The sequence below is a fragment of the Magnolia sinica genome, chromosome 11, assembly GCF_029962835.1.
Source record: "Magnolia sinica isolate HGM2019 chromosome 11, MsV1, whole genome shotgun sequence".
Classification (NCBI taxonomy): domain Eukaryota; kingdom Viridiplantae; phylum Streptophyta; class Magnoliopsida; order Magnoliales; family Magnoliaceae; genus Magnolia; species Magnolia sinica.
The window spans coordinates 10,979,020-11,006,895 of NC_080583.1; the positions used below are offsets into that span (position 1 = coordinate 10,979,020).

The 27,876-nt window shown below is 36.2% G+C and overlaps 1 protein-coding gene across 6 annotated transcripts; it reads left to right on the forward strand.

Annotated features, from left to right (window-relative positions):
• Positions 1–527: 527 nt before the first annotated feature.
• LOC131218801 (inositol-tetrakisphosphate 1-kinase 3-like) lies at positions 528–27,439 on the forward strand. Of its 6 annotated transcripts, none has more exons than XR_009157863.1 (12): positions 528–979; positions 2,874–2,955; positions 3,226–3,258; positions 5,987–6,107; positions 6,322–6,414; positions 7,368–7,487; positions 7,582–7,758; positions 7,958–8,013; positions 8,109–8,193; positions 8,627–8,796; positions 10,681–10,739; positions 27,246–27,439. XR_009157863.1 is itself a non-coding variant. In XM_058213616.1 (10 exons), exons 1-10 carry the CDS (start codon positions 831–833, stop codon positions 8,722–8,724), a joined length of 1,014 nt encoding a protein of 337 aa, XP_058069599.1. In that variant the 5' UTR covers positions 528–830; the 3' UTR covers positions 8,725–9,308. The 6 variants fall into 6 exon arrangements, 3 of the variants coding, with proteins under 3 accessions (XP_058069599.1, XP_058069601.1, XP_058069602.1); XR_009157864.1 differs by having other exon boundaries at positions 10,685–10,739; XR_009157862.1 differs by lacking the exon at positions 10,681–10,739.
• Positions 27,440–27,876: the final 437 nt, after the last annotated feature.

The following is a 27,876-nucleotide window of genomic DNA, read 5'->3' on the forward strand; positions in this document are numbered from 1 at the left end:
ATCATTTTATGGTATGATCTGGAAAATAAGATAAATCCATTTCTAAAGTGGACCACATCACAGGAAGCAGTGTTGATTGAACGCTCCCCATTAAAAACTTCCTTGAGGCCACGAAAAATTTAAATCAAACTGATATTATTTTTTTACCTTCATCCAGGTCTGTATGACCTAAACAACAGGTTGGATGTTAAATAAACATTACAGTGGGCCCTAGGAGGTTTTTAATGGTGAATATTCAATTTATATGGTGTGGCCCACCTGATATTTATATATGCCTAAGTCTCAGTATAAAGTACTAAAATAATATTAAAAAATGGATGGACGGCGTAGATAGGACATATACATCATTGTAGAGCCCACAGAGCACCGACCACTAGCCAAACTGTGTAACTAAAAATCCAACTGCGTGTAGAATATAATGGCAATCTTGTTATTCAATCCCAAAAACATAACCGTTTTCTTAACTCAAATTATCGCGAAAAAATCCGACCTCGCTCTTACAAATACGAACAGAGCCTTTTTTGGCTCCCTCACGTCTTCTAACCGTCTCTCTCTCGATACAAGGAAGAAAAACAGGAAAATCATTTAAAATCTCTAGGGTTTTTCTGTTGCAATTTCTCAAATCAAATTCGAAAATCTTCGATAGTCGTTGAATCTCAAAGCAGTCTCTAAATCCAGCGTCTTTTGTGAGATTGTACTGACAGCAGTCTCTAAATCCAGCTCTTTTTTGAGATTGTACTGAGTAAGAACTCTAAGAACTAAGAGAAAAAATAAAAACTAGGGTTTTTTTGGCGTTGTGGGGAGTGATTTTGAATTTCTGAGAAAGGGGCATGAGGTTGAACGGAGAAATCTCGTATTGGAATGACGAGGAGAAGGAGAAGGAGCGGATTCCGCCACAGCAGAAGCTCGTTGTCGGATACGCTCTGACGTCGAAGAAGACAAAGAGCTTCTTGCAGCCGCAACTCGAAGGATTGGCTAGGTAATTGGATAGATGAGTACCGTTTCGTCGAATTCATTAAAAGTTTCGAGCATTAGAATTTGTAGAGAGAATTTTGAGAATTCGCACATTTAAAAGTCGTAATTTGTGATTTTGTATTCAATTTCAAAGTAGTTTGGAATGATTTTGAAATCTGAGGTCTGTGTTCGTAATTCATTTGTGTTCTGTTCTGTTTAATTTCTTTTTTCGCGAGTGAGGCCCATGATTCCGTGATCTTGATCGTTGTTACCTATCTGCCCTGATTGGAATATCAGAGGTTAGGAGAGCATGATCCATACACTGTGGGGCCTATCGACGGTCTGGATCACTGACCCATGGGCCACGCTTGTGGGAATTCAGGGCCTGACGATACTATGCAGATCCTCCTCTCAGTGGAGGTTGTTTTCATTGCTTGGTGATGGTGTTGTGCCACATTGATTTTTTAAAATCTAATTTTTATTGATAGGTTGGTGATGTAAGGAGAGCCGGGTAGTTGATGTAGGTAGAACGATATTTTTTATGTGATACGGTCTTGGGTCCCAAACATCCCTCCTCTGTTTTATATGTTGTTACTTATCTTGCCCAATTCAAGGAACCTTGATTTTCTTTCTTTTCTGAAAACATTTTTGTATGGCTGGAATTCATTTTATCTGTCCATATTCTCAAGTGGCTGGTTGGTGAACCTGAATATTCATTACGTATATGTGTGGAGATTTCTTAATCTCAAACGCATGGATAGGACAGCCCCAATCCCAGCCTGGCTAAATGCCTGCCCATATACCAGATGATGCATGGAGAACTTCAAAGGTGTCCATCAGCTTGGCCTTGCTGTTTGGATGCCATGGCCCAGATAATCAAGGCAGTTAATTTATCAGGTGAGCTACGGTGTAGAAAACAAATGGATTGCTAAAGAACTTGGTTCTCTGTCCATTTGTTTTGTACACAGTGTCCCACTGATGGTTGGTGGATCGGCCTGATTTTTAGGGCTGTTTATCTACACGATGGACAGCTCAAATGTTCCACAAGTGTGCCATGTTGACACATGTAGATGTGTATACAGCGATCTGGGATATATGTGTGCATTGGGATTGGCAGACCTCATTTGTATATTCCTTTACATGAGAATAAACGGAATTGGGATCAATCTACGATTCTGTTGTACTGTGAAAACAAATGTTTTAAATGCAGTCTGTTGTCTTGCCTGAACTAAATACATATTTAGCAATGATAGGAACTCATCTTCTTGGTTCATTTTATTTTTGAAAGATAATAAAGCTTTTACTAAACGAGGATTCGTTTTATTTTTGAAAGATTATAAAGCTTTCATTAAATGAGTGCCAAGGGTGTACGCGGCTACAAAGGAGCCTTTGGAAGGCTAAAAGACTCTATCGACCCCCAATATTTGAACTATAAGCCCATGTTTTTACATTCACCTTAGCCCGCTCGACCATCCTAGATATGGACCCATTTTTTACTTTGAATCAGCAATTATTTCTTTTGCCCCAAATGGGCCAAAGGCCCGCTAGCAGGGAGAGCCTCCATAGAATCTTCCCTTGCCATGACGGCCCTCGCACCAAGCTCTCAAAAGCCCTTCATGTGTTCCCGGCATGACCCAAAGGATTATCAATACCCCCAATACTCACCTTGCTAGCGGACGGTAAATAAACAAGTGGTTTACCGTTTGCACGTCTTTAAGGCAAATGGACTACATATTAGGGATAATTATCGATGTCTTTTGATGATTGTCCCCACAAGGCAAAGGCCACTACCTTTGACGGAGCACCATAAAACCAAATGGATTGCTGTTAGAAATGTGTTTTAGCATGGTCTCATAAGGTTTATTTATGCTTTGTGATAATTTAGCTGACTCCTAATAAAAATTTGTCATATGATGCAGGAAAAAGGGGATATTATTTGTTGCAATTGACCAACACAGGCCTCTTTCAGATCAAGGTCCTTTTGACATTGTTTTACATAAGGTTGGTGGATTTTTCAATCCTTTCTTGAAATCATTCCTTGTCAAAATCTATTATAAATTGCCCAAGGACATCTTTATTACTCCAAAAACTTCTTTTGACTTTTTCTTGGATCTCCCTATATTCTTGATGTGGGAAATAGTGACTGGACTAGAAGCTTTGCTGTTTTTATTCTTTTATATTTTCTACCTTTGTGCAAGAGATGAATGGCTTTTGGTTTAATTAATTGTGTCTGGTTCAAACCTAACAAGTTTCTGTTAATCTCTTATCCAGCTGTCAGGAAAAGAATGGTGCCAAATTCTTGAGGTTAGTCAGTCTGAACACTGTGAAGCTCATATACTGTCTGAAGCACATACTTTACATTTTGAGGTCTTATCAATTCATGTATATGTTTGAGGTATATCATGTTTGCATTAAGTCACTAAAAAACAATAAATTCTTGCGGAGATGAAGTATGAACTACAATGACTGGTAGAGCTGACAGTTATTTTAGAGCCTAAAATCCATCTTGGTCTGACATAATTTGCAGAGTGGTTGCTCTTTCCTCCACATGAACCATGATCAGATAGTTAAGGTCAAAGGCTCAAGAAGCCCGACCAGTGAGGATTCTACCTTCAGTGATCAGCTAATCTATCTTCTGACATGGTTGCTAGGTGACTTGTTCAGGTGTTGATTCATATTTTTGCATATATTTTCTGGCTTTCATGTTGTATGCAAGGATTAAGTTTTTTTTTTAATAGCTATTTGGTCTCTGCTGTTTTTACTTCAGTTCCTGCAGCACTAATTTATTCAGTTGTATTAGCTAACCATGGGATTGATCACAGGAATGGATCACAGGATCAGTAATGTTTCTACTATATGTGTGCTTAGTATTAAGTTTTGTGTTGGCTGTTTCCCTTTATATTCTTGAACTATAACTTCTGAGTTAATAGTTAATTGGCTGTTTTATTATACTTTGAAATGAATGAGGTTCTGCTAAGATCTGGGTTCGTCCAACCTCCATGAGCCAGAATGGAACAGATTCATTCCTGACTGTTGAGCCTGGAATTCTAAGTCGACTAGAATTATTCTAACTTTGACATTTCTAAATAATTCTTTTTGCTTTTACTATTTTATTTTCTTAGTTTGTTTTCATTGGCATTTGGCTGGCCTACTTCCCTTTGTAGCCAAAACAACCCTAGGTAGATTCTGAGAGTTCGGTGACTTCATTGCTTGTAATGTTTTACCTGCCTATTTGTTATCGACAATATGCCAACTTTATCAGTCTTTGGTGTAGAGATTCTAAAAATTGCCAACTCCATTCTCTTCCATGTGATGTAGGCCCACAAGGAGCCTACGTGTGCCGATTTTGAACTTCGTTGATAGATTTGGGGCATAAATATCAAGATTTACAATTTACAATTTGCGGAAAATTGAGGGCTGATTTAAAGATGTGATTGAAGATACGGGAAGATGTGATTGAAGATTTTATTTCCTAGATCTGCTGGAGTGGAACTGACTAAAATTGACTGAGTTGGGGACACTTGAATCTGGTTTTTGTCCCTAGGCGAGTTGACTCCGAAACTACTATTTAAATCCTCACTTCAAACTGTACCAAAACCAACTTAAGGAGCAGTATTGATCCATAAAATATCCGAATCTTAGATGGTGGTTCAACTATGTGTCGGAGGATGTGTGAATATGTATCGAGGTTCTAAATGTTGTTTTTAAACAGTTCTTGATGTGACGCTCATAAGCATGTCATTGGTTACTATTAAAATCAGAATTTCTTTGCATATGTTATTTATGCGACAGTTAATCTGATGCAAGTCCATATGATTTCCTCCGCATAATTTTGGTGAAATTCAACTTGAGAGAGTATCTTGCTATCCGATGATTTGTTATTTGGGTTTGTCTGGATGCGTAGAAGTCGAACGCAGATGCGATTTCCATAGGAGAGAGTTCATAGCAGAGATTACTTTCATAAATAACTCATTTAGGCATTTTTTTAAAACTTCTACAAGTGAGTTCCACAGGACCTACAGTTCTTAATTGAAGCTGTGACCCAAACACAGGAAGATAGAATTCTATGAAACTGCAAGGCCCATGGAGGAGAATTCCACATAAAAACCACTCCTTCAGGTGATCACTTGTACACCCATGACTTCCTTAGTACACTATGATCTCAAATCCCATACCTGTCCAGCATATGTCAGCCATCTGCAGTTCATACACCTTAGCTGACCTCCCAATAATTCTGCACCACACTAGTCATCTGATGTCTCTGGAGGTTGCTTCACGTTGCTGACAGTTTGAAGTGAACTTGTTCATAAGCATTTCAGCTACTGAATCTCTTGATAAATAACAAGTTTATTAGAAAGGCATCAATAGCCAAGCATAATTACAAGTGGGACAAAGATTTCCCTTTAAGCACATATCCTCTCTCTGAACTCCATGTTCGGTTGAACTATCTCTACCATTTTAGTTGATGTCCTATGAGTGGAAAAAAGTCAGTATGGACATCCTGTGACAACTCTCTAATTTCATTAATCAGCCTAGCAAGGGGCTAAGGTTCCTTATCATTGAGCTTTACTTGCATAATCTCCTTTAGCAATGAGAGGATCTTGAACGTGATATTCAGCTACTGAATGTCAGGCTCGACATATCCACTTGTACTACACCATGCACACAGATATAAAGATTGTGGGAATCCTGCAAACATTTTAAAATGCAAAATTTCAAACCCATGTTTTGAAATGCATGCTAAGATTTCTGCCCACCATTTAGGGATGGTGGAGATGTGTTCAGAGTCTCTCCATGCATGCTGTGCACGTAATCTTTTTCACTTGTCTTGACAGGACAAGGATTTACACATATTATAAAATAATTTCTGTGTGAGGAGATATCTGGCACGCGATGTTTCAATGTTGTTTCTCTCATTTGTTTGTGAACTCAGGAAAGCATCGACTGTATTTTTATAAAATAATCCATATTTTTATTTCATCCATGAAACCTCTAACATTTCCCCCCCTCTCTGTTTTTTTTTCTGCCATAGGATTACTGGCAAAAACATCCGGAAGTTACAGTCCTTGACCCACCAGATGCCATAGAACACGTGCACAATCGCCAGTCAATGCTCCAGGATGTGGCTGACCTAAACTTGTCTGATTTTTATGGTAATTCCATAGGATTTTTCCTAGTTAATAAGAAGCATCTAATTTTGTATCTTCTGGAAGACTGCCCATGGCATTTTCTTATATCTGCGTGCTTATGGATACTCAACTTATGTATGATCAGTGAGAAAAGCAGTTGAAGTTTTCTTCCTTAATCCCTATAGACAGTTTGAGTCTTTTAAATTGTCGTTGCATTTATTATTGACTGCCTTTGCAGGAAAAGTTGGTGTTCCGAGACAACTAGTCATCACAAAAGATCCATCATCCATCCCTGATGCTGTTACTAAGGCTGGGTTAAAGCTACCGTTAGGTAAGCTTGTGCACTGTATTTCTCTTTCTTAAATTAGACTGAATGCAGTTTGCTTCAATACTGTCATCTGGGGGACCTGTGTTAAGTGGAATGTAGTCTTGATTCGACCTATATGTGATTCTTGAGACTCCACCATCTCTGTGGCGGCTCGTTCGTGTCTTGAGATCCTTCCAGTTAAGACGATCTGTGGGAATTCAAAGATATCCGAGCGTAACTCACATGAAACACCTATTATGATTTTTTTGAAGAAGATTAGGATCATACTCTACTTTGTTGATGCTTTTCAACTTGGAAGTCACAGATGCATTTCTTTTTCATTCTACTCTTAACGATTTTAGTACCATGGCCCTCATAGTAGATTTGTGCATGTATGCATTCATACCTTTTTGTGTAAATGCAAATGTACACATGCACAGACATGTGTCAGGCACAAGGTCATGGGAACATTTGAAGGTCCCAGGGCTTCTTTCAATTGTAAAATAAGTCTTGGTAACTCCCAAAAAGTTCATGACAGGTGAGTCATGCTACTTGAGTTTCAGTGTTTCAATCTTAGTGTTTTTAGTCTCGTATCCTTACCTGAAAAACCCAATCCTTCACTCCAAATGGAAGCGATTTGAAATTCCAGAGAATGCTTAAATCTTGTGCAGGATGTAACATCATTAGCCTAGTAACAAAGAGTCCCTAATCTCTTATTTTTGAAACAACTCTAGATGCTCAAATCCCTAAACTTCAAGTCCGAATTTTTAATGTCCCAGCGCTTAAGTCAACAACAACAATCTAGCCCAGAATCCTGTGCTTGATTGGTTGATTCCTCTGCTGATGTATGAATACCCTGGCACATAAACCAAGTGTACTAATCTAGTCTGTAACTGTAGGCCTTGATTAGGTAACTTCTATTTTGATACATTGTGGAATGTAGTTGTTGTGTATTTATCATCTCCCCTCGGTTTCAGTTGCAAAGCCATTGGTGGTGGATGGAAGCGCAAAGTCACATGAGCTATACCTTGCTTACGATCAAATCTCCTTATCAAAGCTGGAACCTCCCTTGGTTCTACAAGAGTTTGTGAATCATGGTATGCTATTGGAATTAGTCAAACAATCTCATCAATTCCATTATATTGGTAAATGATTTCTTAAATAGTGGAACTCTTATCTGTTGGGTTTCAGGTGGTGTTCTCTTTAAGGTGTATATTGTTGGGGAAGCCATAAAGGTAGTGCGGCGGTTTTCCCTACCGGATGTCAATAAACATGAACTTTACAATAATGCTGGTGTATTTCGGTTCCCAAGAGTTTCTTGTGCTGCAGCTTCTGCAGATGATGCAGATCTCAATCCCTGCGTTGCAGGTGAGATCATCAAGTCTTCCTTTATCCGAATATCGGCTTGCTTTGCTGCAAAATTATGTATATGAATATGCATCTTTATTAATTCTGGTTTTGTTCTTATGGAATTGTACAATGTTTAAGATCCGCGATCAACCCTCCTAGAATATGCAGCCCCCTAATGGTTGTTTGTTTGTTTTTTTTTTTTTTTTTAAACCTACAGAGCTTCCTCCACGACCTTTGCTTGAAAGGCTTGCAAAAGAGCTCCGGCGTCGACTGGTAAGTCATACCTTTTCTTTTTCCTTCTACTTTTTAGATTAATCATGTACTTCTTGTTCCAATTATAATCTTCGCTTGTTTATTGTTATTTTTAGGGTCTTCGACTGTTCAACATGGATATAATCCGAGAGTTTGGGACCAGAGACCGTTTTTATGTTATTGACATCAATTACTTCCCTGGCAAGTGGAACCCTTTTTTACAATGTTTACATCTTGCCATTTTTATCCATATCATGCCACATAACATGGAATGTTCAAAATAGAGGGTTCGTAGCATGATACACTCTGGTTATTTGAAAGTCCAAACTTAAAACATTTTTTTTCTCTCTCTCTTTTAAGCTAGAAATCAATTTTATTTTACTTGAGGTTTACAAAAAATTCTTACTGGTAGAATGTGTTGAAGAAAACCCAATAGAGTAAAGACCATTATACTGCCTTGGTTGGCCAAAATTCCAATTACTGGTGAAATACTTTGCAGAAAAATGATTACTTTTTTTGCTATTAACCTCTTAAAAATGAGCAAATTGCAACAAATGCATGCATTTACTAGTTCATAGGCATTTGATCATGCGCTCAGGTTTGGTTCTTAGATGGTCCTCGTAAACTCTTGCAGGATATGGGAAGATGCCGGGATACGAGCACATCTTTACGGATTTCCTCTTAGGCCTGGTGCAGGGCAAGTACAAAAAGCGTCCAGCAAACAACGGTTAAATGAAGGTGCAGCAACGGGCACTCTTAGCATGCAATCATAGATATTACGTCAATCTTCTAATCCCAAAGAAGGTATTATACATGCCTCGAATTTCATGTACAAAGACTTCCGTACGATCTTTGCTTTTGCAGCCAAGATGAAAAGGGTCTCTCTGCAGCTGTAATTACTGACTGATGCACCATGCTTTTTTCTTTCTTTTTTTCTAATCTAAGCTTTCACCTTCTTCAGTGATATGATGTCAGCAACATGCGCATTCTAAAGTACCAAGTCCATCTTATTTTCTCGCAGCCATACAAATCCCATCGTATTTTTCTCTCACCCACACAAATCCCATCGTATGTTCTCTCAGCTTTGCTGCCTGCTCTAACACATCTGAATGCCCTAGTCCCATTTCATGTGCTGTTCCTGGGTCCCATTGTCAACCACAAGATCAGGATACGGCCTCAGTTTTAGATTTTTTCTTCCATTGATCGATTCTGTTTATTAGGGTGGAATGGTGGAAAAGGATTTATGTGGCTGACCCCAATTAATTGGGTTGAGGCATAGATGATGATGATTTATTGATTGATTCTGTTTGTCTGGATGGATGGGTTTGTTTTTGTAATTCAGTGGTGATATTCATGCATCACTGACAGCGGTCATGTTGAAAAAAAGAAAATGGTCTATTAAAAAGAATGTGAGAGTTCCTCTCCAACCTTTTTGATGGCGTCCATCTCTCATGTCCATGTCAGTGGACAGTTGGATTTGAAAAAACTTGGTCGAACCGATGAAAAGATTGATATCTTTTTCCCCAGAAAAGCCTGTGGTTGTGGCGGAGTTGGCGTATCTTTGACATTCTCTGCAGTGCTATGTAGGGAAGAGAGATTGTGTGGTCATCAATCATGGTGTCTGTTGTTTTTTCTTTTTCTTTTCTTTTTCTTTTTCGTGGTTGGTTGTTTTTTCTTTAGGGGGGGCAAGGGTGATTAAGAGAGAAAGTGATGGTTTTTCAGGACCACATCATTGAACAAAAAGCAAAACAAAGATCTGAGCAACTTGTTCAGAGATTGTGGTTTTTAATCCATACGATTGTGAGAGAAGATGGAGATTTTTGTGCCCTTTGATCCGTTAACATCTGCAGCAGACAGGATGGAGAAGTGGGTATTATGGGTTCCACTGCCTGTGTGAACCAGAACGAGGCATGTCTACCCCTTCTACACATGGGATTGGTCACATGCTTGCAAAATGGGAATGTAGGGTGTGGCAGAGCAAGGGCCTGGATGGACCCGGATACACCACCAAAACCAGCGTTTGGAGCTGTCTTTTCGATTGGAAACCGTGGTTTTGCGGCCTGTTTGGATTGCCAACTGCTAACTGCCTTCCCAATTATTCGCTGTAAACCTATCCAAATTGTTTTTAAGGAAATGATGATGCAGAACCTGTGGGAAAGGGAAGTCTTCTGTGGCAGTTGCGTCCAAATGGCCCCTAAAGTTATGATTAATGGCTCACATGCCAACATGGCAAGTGATTGGATTAGTACCCCATGAGAACGTTATGTAGCTCAACGAGTCAGTTGTTGCCATGGGTATGAGAAAAATGGTCATCTATATTTAGTGTATGCATGCTGTCTATATTTACCTTTCTGATTTCTGATTAACAAGCATTTGTTAGATGAATTTGGACCATTGCCTTTTTAATTTTGACCTTCTGCTGAATATCAATCAATCCACCACTTAAGGGAAACAAATCAATGTGATTTCTAGTTTAAGAGTCATAAAATCAGGGCCCATGATATGCTTAGGGTTTGAGTTATGAACAATTTAGTAGTTCCTATGTCTTGAATGATATACGCCACCACCGAGTATTGAGTTCCCTTGTATTGAAGAGCAGCCCGGCCATGGCTTCATTTAACCATTTAATCGCCCTGGTTACACAGTTTTAAAAATCTGGCAAACTGATTGTGTGAAATTTTTTGCCAGGCAGCTCTTATTATACATAATAAAGATGGAGATTGCCATCGTTTGGCCATTATTTAAAGGTATTTTTATTAGAGCTGGACATGAACGAAACTGAATGCATATTATCTAGGACACTAATTTAAAATATAACCGTGACTATTTACCATATATAAATGCATATATCAAATTCAGTACTTTTATATGCAGAAATCAAGGAATGATTAGAAAGTACATTTATGCCTCGCTCGCTCATGTGCCCTAGACGTGCATGCCACAAACATGGACTCTGCTACATACGTTGCAGCTCCACTCGATATGGCATTTCCAATCAACCTGTAAAGGCTACCAAGGACACGATCAAAACCTATAAATTTACACCCAATTACCTCAAAAGCTCTCAGAGAGATCAGATTCTTCTGTACATCAGGAACGTGTCTCACATCTGTTAGAATGTATTCCATCCCATCAGACACTCTGATGCGCATCGATCCGATTCTAACGACCTTATAGGCAATATCATTGCCCATAAACACCTGAATACCATGACGCTCATTGTATGTGTTGAACCAATTCCGATGCGAGGTTATGTGGAATGACGTCCCTATATTTAAAATCCAATCATTGTTGAAATAGCTGAATGTGGATGCAGTCATAACAACACTAATGCCAACATCCTGACTACTAATGTGTTTGCCTTAGTTGGCGCTTCATTTGCTTTATCTTCCTTTTGGACTTTAGAATTTTGACAATCTTTCTTAACATGTCATTGTCTTTCACAGTTTCAGTACTTCATCTTTTCCTTTCCCTTAGACTTGGATCGTGAAGTCGACGAGTTTTCTTTCTCCCGCTCAAAATTTCTTCCCCTAGCTACTAACGTATCCATAAATGACCCTGTGCCACTATCCTTCTTTCTTAACACCCTCGACTAAAGGGCTGAAATGACAATCCTAACATCAATGGTCTCTCTACTGTGACATATAGTGTCCACGAAGCTATCGTAAGACTCTAGAAGAAAGTTCAACAGAATTAGGGCTTGATCTTCTTTGCTAATCTCCACTTCCACACTCATCAATCTACAAAAGATATGATAAAACACGTTGATATAATTATTAACATTCGACCCTTCCGCCGTCTTCAGATTATAGAATTGCTTCTTTAAATACAGACGATTCGACAACTATTTCATCATGTACAAGGTATCTAACTTCTTACAAAGTCCCGCAATGGTCTTTTAATCAAGGATATTGTAAAGGACATCATCCGTCAAACATAGTTAAATTGAAGTTTTTGTTCTTTCATCCAACTCTTCCCACTCTTCATCGCTTATAGACATTGTGCACTTCTCAACACAAATGGGTGCATCTTGCAGCCCTTGTTGTACTAGAAGGCATCTCATCTTCACATTCTATAGTTTGAAGTTGTTTTTGCTAGTGAACTTCTCCGTTTCATACTTCATATTTGATCATTTCATTGATATGATTCAAATCTAAATTCAAATCCCAACATTCGTTATGATATCACTTGTTGAGAAAGTCGTGAAAGCAAACTCCAAATTCGAATCAAATAGTCGAAAGATAAACGCAAGCAAGCAATCACAAATGCAAAAAACACAAGTTTTTACATGCAAAAACCCTCTCAAAGAAAAAATTACAACACAAAGCGATGGTGAATCATTATAAATAGAGAGAATACAAGATATTGATGCACTTACAATGTCGAAAACCCCTCATTTTCTCCTCTCTAAATCCTAAAAACGTTTAAGCCCTTATTAGAATACAATAACCCAATAATTACACTCATATATGTAACAACTTGTCTTTTTAACGATTGAAACCAATCTCATCGTCCTCCTTCGTGTGGCCCACCTGAGTTTTGGATTGGCCTCATGTCCTCTCATGGCCAGGCCAAGATGTTGGATGGAGTGGATTTATAGCATTATTAGTAGGACCCACCACATCTTTCTTTTCTTTTTTTTTTTTTTAAAAAAAAAAAAGAAACTTATTTGCAATGGCATGGAGAAGCACGTCGCCGTCTGAACCAACCCACTCCTTTAACTCTTTCTCCCTTCTTCTTCTTAATGGGTACTAGACCCTCCCACCAATCTAAACCGTGCCATATCCACCCCACTCTTCCATTCCGTTTATCATTCCTTTTTTTTTTAAGCAAACAAATAATTAAATAAAAGAGAGAGAGAGAGAGAGAGAGAGAGAAGATAAGGAGAACTCTGGAGATCAAGAGAGAGATCGATATTGAATCATGGACGTGTCAAGTTCGATCAATAAATTTTTTTATTAAAGATGGGTGATAACCCAAGCAAGCATAAAAGGCAGTAAGAAATAAATGAATGCGATGCTCCAGAGTCAAATAACGCTCTAGCTAAGGATGAATAAATGGCGATGGTACCTTAGACTACATTGCTAGTAGCCTCAATGTCCGGCTGTATAATGTCACCTGTCGGCGGTGCTGGATCCTCATACAGGGGTGCATCATCATCATAAGTATGGGTAGTTTCATCCTCATACTGTGCTAGAACATCATAACTCTAAATTGGGCTCTCGTATTGCTGCGCCAAGTTCTCGTACGACTACACTATGTCGTCACCTGATTGTACTAGGGCGTAGACTTGGGCTTGTGGTCATGGCGCCTGACCTCCCTGCCTCGACTGCTGATACCGCTAAGTTCTAACCTATGGCTGTGACTGCTGACGTGGTCTCTGATATACCGATGAAGGTCCTTGCTGTGGTGGCCTCGGGTACAATTGTAACGGCATATGTGGATATGGCTGAGGTAGTCTCGAGGAAGGCTATGATGCGAAAGGATGTAGTGGAGGTCGCTGGGACATAGGCGGTGGTGCATGTTACTAGGGAGGCCTGAAAGACTGATGTGATGGTCTCGACCTTTGTGGATATTGAGTGTGTTGTGGTCTAGGATAAAAATGAGAGGTGTGGCCCTCGAGTCCACAATTATAGCAAAATCTCGAAATTCGTGGTGCATGAAGTGTTGTCATCGGTCTGGCCATCGATGTCAGTGTTGTTCTTTGCCTCTTAGCTACATCTTGTTAGGCTAGAGATATGTGTATAGAAGTTTTAGCACCACTCTTTATGCCACTTTTCTGATCATGATTCTTCCAATATTTATTGATGTCTTTCTCAACTACCAAGGAACACTCTAACACTTCTGCATAGGTCTTCTGTACGAAAGGGGCTAATCAGCTATGAATAGAGGCTCACAAACCTTCCTCAAATTTTTATGCCTTGTTGGATTCATCAGACACCAGAAAAGTTGCAAATCATGATAGCTTCATGAACTTAGCATCATACTAGCACACTATCATGTCACCCTGCTCTAATTTCATGAATTTTCCCGCTTTTGATTTTTTACGCACAATGGAAAGTATTAATTATCAAACTTCTCGCAAAATTGGGTCCGGGTCCAGGTCCAGGCTTCAACTCTCGGGTTCATCCTAACAACTAAGTCCCACCAATGGTCTGCTTCCCCTTCTAGCATGTAAATAGTCAATTCTGTTTTTTAGTATTCATCACACCTCATAACCGTGAAGATCTTATCAACTTATTTCTTCCACACTTTAGCCCCAGATAGGTCAGGTCAACCCTTAAATACAGGTGTTCTTTGTTTTTTGAACCTTTCATATCCCTTCGTTAGTTACATGAACAGTTTCGATTTGACCTTACGCTTGTGTTTGTCTTATCTGATAGCCCACGAGCCATAAGATCTCCTATAGCTCTAATAATTCCAACCATATGTGACTCGATTTCGGTGGCATCAGGACCAGGAGCTCCTAATGAGGCTCCGACATCAATGTTGTGATCCGCCATAATTTACGATTGATTAAATATATAAGCTTTAGTGTGTGACAACACAGGTAGATTATAGTAACTAAAATTGAATTCTAAGTATCATTAAGGGAGTGCATACTATTTAAGGTCTCTAAGAGCATGGAAAATTTATTGAAAATTTAGATTATGAAGATATTATTCTCACAATGTTTCTAGTGCTTACAGGTATTAGATTGATTTAAAACTTTTTATGAGGATACATTTATAAGTCTATTATAATTCTATAAAATTTCAGCCTAATACAAAGTTTACGGAAAATCCTAAAATTTGGATAATTAGGTTTGCCCATAAATAAATGATTTCTAACTAGTATACATATAACTTAAAATTAGTATAAGAGAAATATAGATTTACATTTTTGAATTATTTTTTGCTAAAACTGCACTTGTTAATCTACGACTGAAATTCTGAATCGCCTTAAACTTAATTAGTTATGATTTTTGTAAGTGAAGTGTTTTCTGCTTACTATTGATGTTCAACTTACTGTAATAGGCTAAAAATCCTTAAAATTTCCTTAAGGTCTAGATTTGAGTTGTTATTTCAATGTCAGGCCTAAATAAGATCATATTTGATGTTAATAATGGTTCCTAAATTTATATTTCTAGTTTTCTTATCATAAAAGCAAAGGGCTTTATGTTTAGGTCACTAATTTGAAAGATAACCCTAGGTCATCAGATAGAATCTACAACCTATCTCTGATACCAAACTCTCATACCTCAGAATTTGGGTACCCGAGTAAGGCTACTCAATACCCGAATTTATATATTATCATTAATGCACAAGTAAATACTCAATTCTACAATGCTATGTATATACAAAATAAAGAAGAACAACTACTAATTCCAAATTTAATTAAACATCATTATATTATACCATCTACAATTTAAGCAACTAATTAAATTAAATAACTTAACTTATTATACTAATATTTGAAAATTCAAACTAAGCCTAATAACAATGCAACTAATAATAAAGACCCGCCTGCTTGAAATATTCCAACTCGGCACCTATATGGTTTAAATTAACGTGAATATAACGACTTAGTAGGATCGTCTCATACACAAATCTGAAGTTCTAGATTTCCCATGTCTTTAAGTAAAGTAATATATTTGAAATAAACATAACAATAAAACTTATGATAATTTTGAGAAAAATGAATGTAAAAATGATATGCATGCAACACTATTCATGATTTCATATAAATAATTAAATAAACATCCATTATTAATTACAACATTGTACTCGGTGTATGGTCACGTTGCATTAACGCTCACGCACCGGTATCTCGTTGTGAGGGACCCATCTATACGTTAACTAGTCATGCTACTGCTTTAATTGTACTTCTGACGTATGTCCACATACATGATTGTACTCATACGCCGTACACAAAGGAGACTCCGAAGGATCCAACGGGTTCAAGGGTCTTTTACCCAAGGGACACGATTTCCCTACTTACTGGATTTAAGGTCTTTCACCCAAGGGACATGATTGCTCTATTTGCTAACTTTAGAGTCTTTCACTCAAGGGACATGATCGCCCTACTTGTTGATACAACTATACTTTATTTATTTATTTATTTATTCAATAATCAATAGAGAAGTATGAATGACATGAATGGTTCTAAAACTAGTAATAAAACAACTTAATAAATCAAATTTCTACGTTATAATATAGATTCTTTATAAGGTGCATAAATTCAATGCTGATAACAATTTAGTCTCTAAATTTTACTAAACATCAAGCTATTTTCTATAACAATGCTGGAATTTTACTTAGATATCCCTTAAGAAAATTAGATTTTTTTTTTAATTTTAATTATGCGTGGATATAAACCGATTCTTTCATTCTAAATTCAAATTTCCATAATTTATAGAAAAGATTTATTTGGACCTTATGTTTAGATTTTTTATTTTTTTAAAATTACAGTTTTAAATTAATACAAATTATAAGTTAATTTAATATCAGGTTAAAATTTTGATTTAAATAATTTAAATAATAATATAAAATATATCATATTAATCCCAATATACTTAAAATTTATATTTATAATGATTTAATTTAATCTTGACAAGAGGAATTCTAAAACTTCTAAATTAGAATACAACTTAATAAAGTTTTTTTTTTATATACTGAAATTTAGAAATAAAATCAGCTAATATTTATTCTAAACCAACTGATCTAAATAAATTACTCTAACTCAGATCTAAGGTCTAAATTTTAAAAAATTAATTTAATTCACTTAACACTTAATTCAGAAATAAAAATCAGATTATAATCTAACTGTACAAGTTAATTAGATAATTTAATTCTGTTAATGTTAAAATTTGAAAAATGAATATTAGTGTAAATGAATTTGACAATAATAATCTAAAGTCATATATATATATATATATATATATATATATATATATATATATATATATATATATATATTCAGAAAGTTCAAAAAGTGAGGAGAATCAACCACAACATTTTCCTTTCTCCCTTTTCATTATTATTATTATTATTATTATATATAAATTCTAAATGAAAATCTGTCTTAATGAATTTAAACAAATTCTAACATTTAATCTAAAATTAATAATTACTACAAGTCATTTATTTTACATATATGATCAGATTTAAAATTCATGAAATTTAATACTATTTTATTAAATTATTAAAATTTACTATTCTTAATTTAAAATATAGCTTAATCGACTTAATAAAATTTGCATCAGTTGTACAGATATAGTCTATATTATTTTTCAATTAATAAAAATTTTATTAACCATTTTTCTTTTTCTCCAAAAATTTATGGATTAATTCGAAGCAAAATAAAAAGAAATTTTAATTAATTAATACATCCAGAATTTAAAGTTTGATGGTAAGGCATTTCAATTCAAAAAAGTCTATAATTCCTAGTAACTTGAAATCATAAATTTACGTAAGAAATGTAGCAATAATTCAAAATCAACAATTCTAAGGATTTTGCTAGTTTAAATTAATTATTAAATTTTTACCGCAAAAATTTAAATACAGAAAAGCATCTAGAAAATTTCAGGTATGAGCTAGAATTACACCAATGACACGGAATAATTTATTTAAATTCAAAGTATTAATTAAACTATTATTTAAATTTTAATTAAGTAACTATAATAAAAATTACATAAAAATTTGAATTTAAAAGCATAAAGATCTAAAATTTCAAATTCGTATAAGATCACCTACCTTTTTAAAAAAATTTGTTAATCCAACTTGACACCGCCCTAATTCAATATCGATCTTTCTCTTAATCTCCAAAGTTCACCTTATCTTCTCTCTCTCTTTTGATTTGATTGTTTGTTTGTTTGTTTTTTTTTTAATAATTATTATTTTTATATAAAGAGATTGAGAAACGGAATGGAAGAGTGAGGTGAATATGAGACAGTTTAGATTGGTGGGAGGGTCTAGTACCCATTGTCGTATGAAGAAGAAGGAAGAAGGGAGAGAGTCGAGGAGTGGGTTGGTTCAGGCGGTGACGTGCTTCCGCACGTCACTACAGATAACTCCTTTTTTTTAGATGTGGCAGGTCCCACTGATGATGCTATAAATCCACTCCATCCATTATCTTGGCCTGGCCATGAGAGGACATGAGGCCAATCCAAAACTCAGGTGGGCCACACGAAGGAGGACGGCGGGATTGGTTTCCACCGTTTAAAAGACAGGTTGTTACAATCCTGTCTTTTTAACAGTAGCAAACCCCCTTGATAATTCAGTGGACGTAAGCCAAATTTATAAATCTTGTCCGATTATGATCGAAAATATAAATTTATCAGCTAATCTTTTAATTATACTGATGCGAGAATACAACATTATTTTGGAGATAGATTGGTTATCTCTATATCGGGCCAAAATCAATTATTTTAGAAAGATAGTCATATTGAATATCGATTGGTGACCACCGTTACAATTCCATGAAATGCGAATGAAGGGAGCACCCATTAGTTTGTCAATCATCTTGGAAGTTGAACCTCAAGGAGTAGAGCAAATTCCGATTGTTAACGAATTTCTAGAAGTATTTCAACATATCCTTGAATTACCTCCAAAGAGATGTTGATTTCACAATCGATCTGGTACCTGGGACTGCACTAATCTATAAAGCACCATACCGTATGGCTCCTGTTTAATTGAGAGAATTAAATGAGCAACTTCAGCAGCTTCAAGACCAAGGCTTTATTAGGGCTAGTACGTTGCCGTGAGGTGCACTAGTATTATTTGTAAGAAAGAATAATGAATCTTTGAGGCTATGTATCGATTACCGTCAACTTAATAAGGTGACTATCATGAACAAGTACTTGTTGTCGATGATAAATGATTTATTCGATTAGTTGAATGGAGCTAAATACTTTTCAAAAATAGACCTGTGGTCTGGATATCATCAGTTAAGGATTGGAGATGAAGATGTACCCAAGACTGCCTTTAGGACTCGGTACGACCATTATGAATTTCTAGTGATGCTCTTCAGACTAATGAACGCTCCAGCAGTATTTACGGACCTCATGAACAGGGTTTGAAACTGTATTTAGATTAATTGGTGATAGTGTTCATAGATGATATTTTAATTTACTCCAAGACGCGAGAGGATCACGCAGAACACCTTTGAATAGCTCTACAGACTCTAAAGGACAATCAGTTGTATGCCAAAGCTTCAAAATATGATTTTTGGAAGAATAAAGTAAAGTTTTTTAGGCTCATAGTGTCAGAAAAATGAGTGTCGATCATTGTTGTCAAATGCGATCGCATATGCGCATACTGTTGATCAAATCGCATATACCATGATGGCATATGCGATCCTGGCAAGTATGTCATGGCATACTTTTATATGCGACCAATATGCGATCGCATATGCGAGTATGTGATCGTATACTGCATATGTGATCGCATATTTTCCAATAGCCAAGAGAGGAAGAAATTTTTTTTATTTTTTATTTTTTCAATTTGGAGAACTTTTGCCTATAAATATGTACTCATTTCCCTTCCCTTTTCACTATTCTTTACTCCAAAGTTCTAAATCTCTTACTCTTTCTCTCTTACACCTCTTTCTCTCTTACTTTAATCTCTCTACAATTATTTCAATTATGTTTATTTTTTGTATTTTATAAGTTGTGCTTACTTTTTATAAATTAAGTTGTAAGTTATAACTTGTAAGTTGTTGCAAGTTATCCATTTATCAATAAAATTTCTTTGTTCGAACTTTATAATAATTAGTTATCTTTTAATGTAGCTTGTTGATTGTTTTGTTAAAATTTATATAATATAATATAAGTAATTAAATATATCACTTAATGAAGCACTTAAATTATAATGAAATAAGTAAAATAACCAAATCCAATCATGTGTACTAATTAGACAAGTTTTTCCTTCTTTTTTTTTTAAAAGAATTTTTTTAACTTTTTATTTCAAATTTTATTATTTTCAAAAAAATATGCCATGGCATATGCAATTGTGCAATCGCATATGCTGATCGCATGCAATCACATATGCGATTTGACAACATTGGTGTCGGTAGACCTATCAAAAGTTAAAGCAGTATTAAGTTGCAAGTAGCTCACTAATATGACATAAGTGCGCAGTTTTCTCTGATTAGCTGGTTATTATATAAGGTTCATTGAAGGATTCTCTAAGATAGCAAGATCATCGACTAACTTAACCAAGAAGGACACTTCTTTTAAATGGAATGAAAATTGCAAGCAAGCTTTCTCTGAATTGAAGAAGCAATTAACAAAAGCCTCAGTACTTTCTTTACCAGCTGAAGGGGAAAGATTTCTGGTATATACTGATGCATCTTATTAAGGGTTAGAATGTGTGCTGATGCAAAGTAGTAAAGCAATAGCATTCACATCAAGGCAGTTGAAACCTCATGAGCAGAATTATCCCACTCACAACTTAGAACTTACAGTGTATTGTTTGCTTTAAAATTTTAGATGCATTATCTTTATGGTGAGCAGTTTGAACTATACTCAGATCACAAGAGTTTAAAGTTTTTTTTAATCAAAAGGACCTAAATATGTGGCAGAAGAGATGGATGGAATTCTTGAAGGATTATCATTTTAACATCTGCTATCATCCAGGCAAGGCGAATGTCGTAGCCAACGCGCTAAGTAGGAAGACGTGTAAGCTGGTGGCAAGTTTAATGATTAAAGAATAGGAGATGCTTGATATAATTAAAGATTTTGATGTCAGACTTCCTATCGAGGAACCTCGGGCTTATATCGGTAACTTAGTAGTGCAGTCCACATTGGTAAGTAATTTCTTAATTATCCATTTAAATTAGTCCTTTAATTCTTATTTTAGGATACAGTTATTCGGAATTTCTTTTCTAGATGCGACGAATAATGGAAGTGCAGAAGGATGATGCATGGCTATAAGAGAAAATAACAGAAGAAGCGGGAATGGATAACTTGGAGTGGTGAATAGGTTTTGATGGGGGGCTCAGATTTTGAGGGAAGTTATGCATTCCAGACATATTTGAATTAAAATAAGAAGTCTTATATGAGGCGCACCATACAAAATTCACCATCCACCTAGGAGAAACCAAGATATACCATGATGTGCGACGTCAATATTGGTGGAGCAATATGAAGAATGATAAAGCTAACTACATTACAAGGTGCCTTACCTGCCAACAAGTTAAAGTGGAGCATTAGAAGCCGTCAGGATTTTTACAACGTTATGGGTCATAGAGTGGAAGTGGGAGCACGTATCGATGGATTTTATTGTTGGGCTTCCGAAAACAAGCCATCATCATGATGTGATATTAATGATCGCTTCTAGGCAAAGTCAACACACTTCTTTTCTATACGCATTTCTTCATCCCTAGATGAGTTAAGCAAACGGTATATCAAAGAGATCATTAGGCTTTGTGTCATTCTTGTGTCCATTGTATCCGATCGAGACCCCAGGTTTACATCACGCTTTTAGAAGAGTCTTCTGAAGGCTTTGAGAACGACGCTAAACTACAGCACGACTTTCCATCTGCAGACTAATGGACAAACGGAGCAGGTAAATCAAACCCTAGAAAACATACTTCGCAGCTGCATTCTTGACTTCAAGGGCAATTGGGACGACCACCTCTATTTAGCAGAATTCGCCTACAACAATAGTTTTCAGTCCAGTATTGGCATGGCGCCATTTGATGCTTTATATGAAAGACCCTACAGATTACTAATTTGTTAGACCAAAGTAGGTGAAAGAACATTGTGGGGACCGAAATTAGTGCAAAAGACATCTGAGAAGATTGTTGTCATCAAAGAACGTCTACGTACCACTCAGAGTCGCTAGAAGAGATATGCCGACAATCGCCGAAGGGACTTGGAGTTCGCCATTGGAGACCATGTATTCCTAAAAGTATCCCCAATAAAAGGAGTTATGCGATTCAGGAAGAAATGAAAATTGGTACCACCTACATCAGACCATTCGAGATCTTGCAGAGAGTAGGCCTCATAGCCTACAGACTAGCCTTACCTCCTCAGCTTTTTGTCGTCCATGACATATTTCATGTATGTATGCTTCGAAAGTATGTGAGAGACGCATCGCATATCATTGACTGGGAACCACTAGAAATTCGGGATGACGTCTCATGCATAGGGCAACTGATTCGCATGCATCCTCGACATAAAGGAGCAAGTACTTTGAACAAGAGCAATACCACTCGTGAAGGTTCAATGGGGGAATTATGGCGAAGATGAAGCTTCGTGGGAGCGTGAGGATGAAATCCAAGAGAAGTACTCTCATCTCTTCATATGTTAAGTATGTTACATTTTGGAGATGAAATTTTTGTTAATGGGGGGTAGATTGTAACAACCTGTCTTTTTAACGGTAGAAACCAATCCCACCGTCCTCCTTCGTGTGACCCACTTAAGTTTTGGATTGACTTCATTTTTGGCCCCATGTCCTCTCATGGCCAGGCCAAGATGATGGATGAAGTGGATTTATTGCATCATCAGTGGGACCCACCACATCTAAAAAAAGGAGTTATCTGCCGCACGTCATCGCCTGAACCAACCCACTCCTTGACTCTCTCTCTCTCTCTCTCTCTCTCTCTCTCTCTCTCTCTCTCTCTCTCTTTCCTTCTTCATACGGTAATGGGTACCGAACCCTCCCACCAATCTAAACCATCCCATATTCACCCCTCTTCTATTCTGTTTCTCATTTCTTTTTTTTTCCTTTTTTTTTAATTTTTTTTAAATAATAAAGAAAACAAACAAAACAATCAAATCAAATAGAGAGAGAGAGAGGGAAGATAAGGAGAACTCTAGAGATCAAGAAAGAGAGAGAGAGAGAGAGAGAGAGAGAGAGAGATTGAATCAGGGCCGTGTTGAGTTGGATTAACAATTTTTTTTTAAAGGTAAGTGATCTTTTACAAATTTGAAATTTTAGATCTTTATGCTTTTAAATTTGAATTTTCATGCAATTTTTATTATAAGTAACTAATTAAAATTCATATAATAGTTTAGTTACTCCTTTGAATTTAAATAAATTATTCTGTCTCATCGGGGTGATTTTAGCTCATACCTGAAATTTTCTAAATACTTTTGTGTATTTAAATTTGTGATGAAATTTTAATAATTAATTTAAACTAATAAATTCCTTAGAATTGTTGATTTTGAATTATTGCTGAAATTTCTTACGTAAATTTATGATTTTAAGTTACTAGAAATTATAAACTCTTTTGAATTGAAATGCCTTACCATCAAACCTTAAATTTTGGATGTGTTAATTAATTAAAATTTCTTTATATTTAGCTTTGAATTAATCCACAAATTTCTGGAGAAAAAGAAAAATGGTTAATAAAATTTTTATTAATTGGAATATGATATAGACTATATTTGTACTACTGATGCAAATTTTATTAAGTTGATTAAGCTATAATTTAAATTAAGAATGATAAATTTTAATAATTTAATAAAATAGTATTAAATTTCATGATTTTTAAATCTGATCGTATGTGTAAAATAAATTACTTGTAATAATTATTAATTTTTAGATTAAATGTTATAATTTGTTTAAATTCATTAAGACAGATTTCTATATATATATATATATATATATATATATATATATATATATATATATATATATATATATATATATAGTGACTTTTCAAAAAACAAATTCATTTTCACCATGATATTCATTTTTTGAATTTTAGCATTAATTGAATTAAATTATCTGATTAACTTATATAGTTAAATTATAATCTGATTTTTATTTCTAAATTAAGTGTTAAGTGAATTAAATTATCTAATTAACTTGTACAGTTAGATTATAATCTTATTTTTATTTCTAAATTAAGTATTAAGTGAATTAAATTAATTTTTCAAAATTTAGACTTTAAATTTAAGTTAGAGTAATTTCTTTAAATCAATTAGTTTAGGATAAATATTAACTGATTTTATTTTTAAATTTGAGTAAAAAAATATAGTAAATTGTATTCTAATTTAGAAGTTTCAGAATTCTTCTTGTCAAGATTAAATTAAATGATTATAAGTCTAAATTTTAAGTATTTTGGGATCAATATGATCTGTTTTAGATTATTATTTAAATTATTTAAATCAAAATTTAACTTGATATTAAATTAACTTTTAATTTGTACTAATTTAAAACTCTAATTAAAAAAATGTAAACATAAGGTCTAGATAAATCTTTTCTATAAACTATGAAAATTTGAATTTAGAATAAAATAATTAGTTTATATCCCTACATAATTAAATTTTAAAAAATTAATCCATTTTTTGAAATATAAACAGTATTTTAACATTCTTAAGGGATATCTAAGTAAAATTTCAGCACTGTTACAGAAAATACCTTGATGTTCCCTAAATTTTAGGGACTAAATTGTTATCGGCATTGAATTTATGCACCTTGTATAGAACTTACATTATAACGTAGAAATTTTACTTATTAAATTGTTTTATTGCTAATTTTAGAATTGTTCATGTCATTTATGCTTCTCGATTGATTATTGAATAAAAAAGAAAAAAAATATAGTTGTATCAGCAAGTAGGGCGATCGTGTCCCTTGGGTGAGAAACCCTAATTCTAACAAGTAGGGCAATCGTGTCTCTTGGGTGAAAGACCCTAGAACCCGTTGGATCCTTCAAAGTCTCATTTGTGTACGGCGTATGAGTACAATTGTATGCACGGACATAAGTCAGAAGTACAACTGGAGCAGTAAAGTGACCAGCTAACGTATAAATGAGTGCCTTACCACGAGATACGGGTGCGTGGGCATTAATGTAACGTGATCATACACTGAGTACGGTGTTGTGTTGAGGGTCAAATATTGCATATCAGACCCAGTTGTTACATAGATTTACATGCATGATACCGCTTAATGGCCTGATTAATCGTGTTTGTAATGCAGAGTGTATGTACGAGCCTGGACCGAAAATGGTGCTTAAAGCATGGACTTAACGCTCCAATGACACCAAAGCATGGGACGGACTCCAGAGACCCAAGATCAACAGAATTACACATCAGGGACCCGGAAAAATTGAGAAACCGAAGCTCAAACGGCCTGAAAGTCAGCCAGAATGCAAGATCACAGGGTTTCTATCATCCGTTCGGTTTGAAACTTCACATATGGCCTAAAAACTAAAAACTAACCGTACATGTCAAATTTCAGCCATTGGATCCCCCTGGAAGTGGCCCAACGGACAGATCAGCCCATAAATCAGTGAACTGGGGCCCGCCTGGTGTCTGAAAGTGCTTCAATCTTGGGCTCAACGATTCAAATGAGCTGACAAAACGGATAGACGGATCAGATCTCTCAAAAAAACATCATAATGGACCCTATGGGAAGCAGCAGTGCATAGTGTAAAAGTGCACTCTCGTGCACCGAATCAAGCCGATCGGGTCAGCGTCCTTCTCGCAGACGAGAACAGCGGGCGGACGCTGTTCGTCCGTTTTCACGTAGTGGGCCTCATCAATCACAGTTCTCGACGATCAGAACCGTCCATACGCTCTGCAAGGTGACCAACATCGTCGCCTAGATTTCCTTTTTGGCCCATGCACACACACAATGGCAGATTTCATAAAAACGCAGGAATGGACGGTGGGAACAAAGATCGTATGGGCTACACCGAATCTAACATAAAACCAGCCGAATCCTACTGGTTTTTCGACGCGAATCGAATGGTCGGAGTGGATTTTACACACGGCGTCAATCAGCGGTTCGCCGCCTTCACAACGCCCGACCGCGCATGCTCTGTTCACAACAGGAAGCTGCGGTCAATCCAGGTGGGCCATCATTGCTGATCAAAACAGCGATCCGGACCGTCTATTGTGTAGAAGGGCCAAAACCGTCCGTAGGGACGTTATCTATTTGAAAAAATTGCGATGGAAGTGGAAGTCTTCTCTTCCGTTTTCTTGGCTGCAAAACGTCCCTACGCACGAGCCTTGCGTAAAATCTTCCGCACCTACTCCTTCTCGGACTGTCTCCGCCACCTATCTCGGGTAGGACTCTGCAGCAGCGCCAGAGGGAGTTTTTGATCTTTAAAACGGAGGAAAAACGGAGGAGGTCAGGGACTTTGGGGTGAACTGCTGGCACGTTGGCTGGGAGTGCTGGAGCAGAGGCCTGAACGGGAAGAGTTTTCCAGGGCAGCGTGGGGTTCAAGGAAAAGAAGGAAACGGAGAGAGAAAGAGGTGGGGCCGTGGAGGCAACAGGAAGGCTTCAACGTGGGAGTTTGGCAGGGAAGTGTGAGGTGGGCGTCAGCAAAGGCAGAAGTTTCTTTTTCTTCTTGTTTTCTTCTCTTCTTATTTGTATTTTAATTTATTTAATTTTTTCCAGCCCATCCATGTCCGGCTGAACCTCTTAGCTAGGGCTAAGAGGTGAAGCTTGTAGCCTGATGGGAGAGATGTTGCTTGTGCCTTTTGATTAGATTGAAGAAATTTTTTATTTAATTTTATGGGAATATTTTTAGTTTTTAATGGCATGTTGTGACTGAAATTACAATGGGCTCGCAATGGCTTTGAGTATTCCTCTTCTCTTATTTTGATTATAATATCAGGACGCCCTGATGTTCGCCATCGTCTCCTGGGCATGGTTGGATGTCGGTACCCTTCCTAACCTTCATAATCATCTGATTGGTTGGTGATTAGTTTAATTCTGTTATTTGCTCTGTCTCCTGGGCATGGTTTGATGATGGAATCTATTCTGATTCAAATACCTTTCATCCCTTTAAAGTTATATCAGAGGAAATTCAATTTAATTTCCATGATTCCTGATGCAGGCAAAAGATCTCCCTGATCCCTACAAGTGGATCCTCTGAATCCCTAGTTTTCCTTTTCTGAATTCCTTAAGTTTTAGATAATTATTTCACAAATATTTCTTAAATTCTATTTGGTTTAGAACACATCTTAGTCTGGTTCTAGTTCTACTTGGTTTCAGATAACGTACAGGTATCAGTCCCTGTGAATTCGACCTCGGTCTTACCGAGTTTATTACTACATCACAACCCTATACTTGGGGAGTGAACATGTTGTAATTAATGATGGATATTTATTTAATTATTTATGTGGAATCATAAATAGTATCGCATGCATATCATTTCTACATTCCTTTTACTCGATGTTATTATTAGTTTTGTTGTTATGTTTATTTCAAATATATTACTTTACTTAAAGACATACGAAATCTAGAACTTCAGGTTTGTATATGAGACAATCCTACTAAGTCATTGTACTCACGTTAATTTAAACCATTCAGGTGCCAAGTTGGAATATTTCGAGCAAGCGGGCCTTTATTATTAATTACATTGTTATTAGGCTTGATTTGAAATTTCAAATGTTAATGTAATAAGTTAAGTTATTTAATTTAATTAGTTACTTAAGTTGTAGATGGTATAATATAATGTTGTTTAATTAAGTTTGGAATTAATAGTTGTCGTCCTTTATTTTGTATATACATAGCCTTATGGAATTGAGTATTTACTTGTGCATTGATGATAATATATAAATTTTAGCTCACATGCTCAGAATTTAGGTATTGAGTAGCCCTAATAGATATCTAAATTCTGGGGTGTAATATATAATAACATAACACTCGAAATAGGGAACTAATTGCGCGATTACGTAAAATTGTGCATGCCATCAATCGACACCGATCAAGTAATCCTCATTCAATCGACCCAGCATGTTCGAGCAATTGAACGCGCCCGAAAGTGTCTAGAGAGTTAAAGGTATTTTTTAAATTATGTCAATCGATCGACCCGAGAGATCGATCGATCGAGACTGATGGAAGCTTTAGTGGGGATTGAATGTCCATCTAATACGGCCACTAAAGCTTTTATGAAAGTATTAGATGGCCATAGAAATTGACCCGAGAGTATTAGATGGCC